Source organism: Teleopsis dalmanni, chromosome 1 (genome assembly GCF_002237135.1).
Source record: "Teleopsis dalmanni isolate 2A chromosome 1, ASM223713v2, whole genome shotgun sequence".
NCBI lineage: Eukaryota > Metazoa > Arthropoda > Insecta > Diptera > Diopsidae > Teleopsis > Teleopsis dalmanni.
The window spans coordinates 190,063,057-190,068,171 of record NC_051846.1 but is presented as its reverse complement, the minus strand read 5'-3'; the positions used below and the strand labels follow the sequence as shown (position 1 = coordinate 190,068,171).

Genomic DNA, 5,115 nt, shown 5'->3' with positions numbered 1-5,115 from the left:
GATTAAATTTGGTTTGTAGTTTTTGGGTTTTGTCATTACAAGCAAAATTGTATGTTATTTGTTTTTGTCTAATGTCATTATTAACATTAGAAAATGGAAATATAATTCAAATGAATTTCCTTGACAGACAACATGACTGATATGCTTAGTTGTCACATTGATTTTTTCTTCTTAAATTTGTAATTTGTTTTCACAACCATTAGCGAATTTTTTTGATAGAATACTACTTTTTGTACCATATTTCTAGATTTTAGTAATACTACTTTTCGTACCACATTTCTTGATTTTAGTAATCGATACCATACATATAGCATACAAAGAAAGTCTTAAAGCTTTGTAGTTTCATAGCTGGCATTCTACAGAGAATATTGTTATGTATGTGACTCTTTATGATATTTATTGTATATGTGTCAGTCTGGAGTGACGGAAACATTGCAATAGATAACGTAGCAACTGTAGGAACATCTTATTATCTCTAGGTCTCCTAAGTATATTAGATTGTGAAATTAAAAGATAAGTTCAACTCGTAAAAATCTGCTCAACCTACTTCCACGCTAAGGAAAGAAAGGTGTCCATATGTTAACCATTCGTTCGATACATATTGTTATAGTTATGAAACGACAAATGGTATTTTGCTGAACCCTCATATATTGTCATGTATGCGTATGGAGAAATAACTTGTTTTCGCAATAACTTTTAATTCAATGGGTAACAACTGCCCAGTGGTTTGGCAGAAGTATATAACTGTGAAACGTGAAAAAAATGAAAATATAATCAGTGCAAGCACAAAAAATGTTGTCACATTGAAGATTGAACAAAGATTCACTCTTATCAATTGATGTTATTTCGGGTTAAGTAGGTTAAGAGTAATGAAGCTCTCTCTCGACAAACAAAAATCACGTTTTATAAGTCTTTTATTATTCCTAAACTGCTATATGGTGCAGAAGCTTGAAAAATTACCAATACTAATAAAAAGACTTTACGAGAATTCGAGAGAAAAATGGTACGAAACATTTTTGTTCCCAACGCGTTGGGAACGAGTACCGAATTTAATGAAGCGTTGAGCTGTATGAGCTATATAGCGACTTAGTTATAGTTAAATGTATGGAAATACAGTGGTTTCGATGATTTGGTCATGACGTACTAATAAAGGAAAAGTGTTCGATTCGATCTTCTGACGATAACATCTTCAGTGGAAGAATTAAATGACCAATTAATGCTATTAGTACTACTAACTGGCAGCAGTAAGTCGAAATACGATCATAAGTTGTTATGGTCTTTTCAGTAAGTAAGTATGTAGTGTACTTAATATAAAACGGAAGTACTACCAAAATTTCATTGTATGTATACAATTATACCTGTCATCACATTCTTGACATACCTTCAGTAAAAAGTAGACATCGTTAATTCAGTAAAAATTGTCATTTCTTCGTAGAACCTCAAACACTATAAATAGTCGTATTCAAATTGCATATTATTTTGATGTTAGTATTTTTTTATTAGTTGAATTTAATTAAAAGTTTCCTCGCTAAGCAAGTATTTTCATTTAATTAGTTTTAATATTTTGTTTGCATTAATTTAAAAATAACTGTCATTTTAAATTTACTATTTTGAGCACTCTTTCATCTTTGACGCTGCATGTATGGCAAATGCCATAGAAACGTAGCATACCTCACGGCGCACTTGTTTGTTGCGCTTTTAAATAGCATTCAACTTAGCATCTCAGCTTGTGTGTGTATTTTGTGGCTGAATGCTGTTTGCTGCACTTGCGGGCAGCGAAATCTAATTAAGTTGATTTCAATGCAAATTATTGCTCGGATCTCTTGCCAGTGATGATATGCGAGTAGATTTTTTTCTACCCCAGATACGAACTATGTACCAGCTAATTATTGCTTTTATTGTTGTAATTGCATTGCCATTATTTGACTTGGCAAAGGTTAATGAAATTTTAATGCTTTATTGTAGTTTTAATAAAATTTCGCATGTTTATGAGCAATTAAACTGATATACGCGCACAATTATTATCGAAGAACACGAGTTTAACCTACATTGAAGTAATGAAACATTCTATACTATAAGGACATATAGTACGTATGTACAAATAAATTATAGTTTACATAAGAAATCAGAAACTATTTATCTTGTGCCTATCGCCATTGGTACTAAAGTCAATTTTATTGCCAACTCTTTGTTGTCAATCAGTGTGTAAGTAATTTTTTAGCATATACACATACACATACTATATAGTATATTTAATATGCATTACATTTAAATAGAACATGCCTTGCTCTCAATATTATATACACTTACCAATACTTAGCAATAGTTTTGCGACAGTGTGACGACTTGAGCTGACTTCAAATTTTAATTCCATGTAACATTAATGTTAATGACTGCCTGGTTGCATATCGTACAACTATACAACTATACAACTATGTATGTTGTGTGTCATTGAAAGTTTTCAATTTCTTTCAGTGATTAGGTTTCTATGTATTTAGTTGAGGTTACTTGGTAATTGTTTTTGTATTCCTTCAACAGGAAAAGGACAATGCATACCATTAACCTTATTTTATTATATAAAAAATCTCTGCATATATGTATCTGTATATATAAATATTTTATTTTATGTTCTTCTTCTATAGGAATAACAAGTCATGTACGTGCAACATGAAGTATATCAAGTGATTGCTCTGAACTACATTCCACCTAATCATTTGGATATGTTAACATATGTGTTCCTTGTTGCATGGCTTCTTACTGTGTAGACTCACTCATATTGCCATTGTTTTGAGTGCATTGAAGTTGTGTTTCGTTTTGAAAAATCATGCCAATGATATAGTCATTCAAATTGCTAATAATTATGGAATTTTTGCGCCACTCGCTATGTTTTTATTATAAGCAAACATGCATGACATGTTGTAAAATTGGTTTATAAAAACGAAAATACATTAAATTAATGCACACAATCATATACGCACTATATACAAAAAACTAACAAATACACAAAAAAAAAACATGAACCCATTTATTCTACATGCATAGCAGATATTTGCATGTTTTATACCAAAAGGATTCAGGGTGTTAAAATAAATTGAGTTAAAAAATAAAATTAATTTAAATACCTTAAAGCATATGTAATCCAGTTGTAACTTTTGCTGTTTGGAGTGATTGCAGAATAAACCAACAATCAAATTTATTACTGCCTGTAATTTGATTAGTCGTCATTGTGCTTATAAATCACTTAGAATATAGTTGACGATGAAATATTATAAGCAAATAAAACTATATATTTATTATATGGGGTGGTCCAATTGAACTGCAAACCAAACTTAAGCTGCTATAACTTTTAAATTGTATTTCCCTACAAATGATGGCTGATTTTATTTAGTGTAAAAGCTACTGTTACAACTTTTACAGTCTTCAATTGAAAAAAATAGTTTACACCTCGAACCCATATAACATCATAATGAAACTGGACAATATTGCAAAAGGCTGTGGTGATGGCCGACAAAATATCACAACTGCTGCAAAAATGAATCTAAAAGTTAGAGCTTAATTTAAATGAATTCCGTACTGGAGTGGAAGATACTCAGTATGGTATAGCTACTCAGCTGATATATGGAAAATAACTGTTGAATTACAGTCGTTAGTATCACACAACGGGCTATTATTCGAGTTGGAGTAAGTTTTGTTGTGCCTATAGTAATACCTGCTATTATAAAACTCAATAACCTGATAGATAGACCTAATAACCTTAAAAGGAAGAAGATTTTATTATTGTTAAAAACAAACAAAAATTAGATAGAACAAAGGAGCTGTTATTATGTTACAAAGTAATCATTCAATTCTCTGAGGAGGAGTTCATGTTCTATCTAACTTGATATTCTATCTAACTGATATCAAGCACTTATATTCTCTGATGAGAAAAATTTTCAAATCAAGTAATTCATAAACAAACAAAATGATCGAATCTACTTATTATAGTTGTTATACAAAAATTTGAATATTCAAAGTGCTAGAAGCAGGAAAGTACAAGTGTTAGTGACGATTTGGGTGATCATAAACCTTTATGTGCTCGGGATATTTTTCCTACGTTGCCGGTCGGAAGTCTACATTTGTAGCAAGCAAGTATGTTATGAAGAAATCTAGACCAACATATTAAAAAAACACTTTTAGACAGATTATTTTACTTTTACAGACAATTGTACATATTTATTATGAAAATTATTATACAAAATTTGGGTAAAAAAGATTTTAAGTAGCTTTTGAGGAACAACATTCACCCAAAGAATATGTGACTGTTTGTACGTCACACACTGGTTTTTATGCACCAACTGCAAATATTTCGCGTAGTTTTCCTGGCTTTTTAGTTTGTTCCTCTCAAAATTTATTCAAGTATCGAATACGGTGTACAAAATTAGACCTTTAGTCGCTCGAATTGGACCAACAGTAGTGTCATGAAACACATTGTGAGCAGTAGTGCGACCTACTTGATTAGGTATAGTTTTGAACCAGACAGTATTATCTCTTGACACAAATGTATCAAGATGCTGCATAACGACCGAGTTCTCTTTGACATTCATCACATAATCAAAATTTATTTCGAATAATATACCTTATTCTTGCTCATATTTCTGAATCACCTTCTTCACCAAGTATCATTTCATTCTCGGCGTCAGATTCTTTAGAATAGAAACCAATCGCAACACTTACAGCACCAACAAAAACATTGCTTGAGCTGGAACTTGTATGATGGTCAAGTGGTACATGATCATCAAACCATTCATCGCTAAGAACTAGTGCTCCTCTTCCTCCTTATCAATCTCGCTCAGTAATTTGTCAATATATTGTCGCCATTCTTTTTTCATAAGCCACTTCCAAAAAAAGGAAAACCTGCAAACACACTTACTGTTTAACAACTCATAGTGGCCGAGTTGAAGCACGTTCAATCATATTTTCCAATATTCTCATTTTATTTTACTGCTCTATGTTTCAAATAAACTATTTCATTACCAAATTAACCAATCGAAAGCGGATCGAAAGCATTACATTGTAATCAGATTGAGCATAAGCAGAAAATTGATTACAGCAGTATGAACTGCGCTTCCTAATCCT

At 31.4% G+C, this 5,115-nt stretch overlaps 1 protein-coding gene across 1 annotated transcript; it reads right to left on the bottom strand.

Moving 5' to 3' along the window:
* Positions 1–4,781: 4,781 nt before the first annotated feature.
* On the bottom strand, positions 4,782–4,893 carry LOC119672690 (the record flags this gene model as incomplete). Its single annotated transcript, XM_038083809.1, is given in 1 exon segment — positions 4,782–4,893. A coding segment is annotated over 1 exon segment (97 nt), but the record flags the coding sequence as incomplete, so codon positions are not given.
* Between the last annotated feature and the right edge of the window lie 222 nt (positions 4,894–5,115).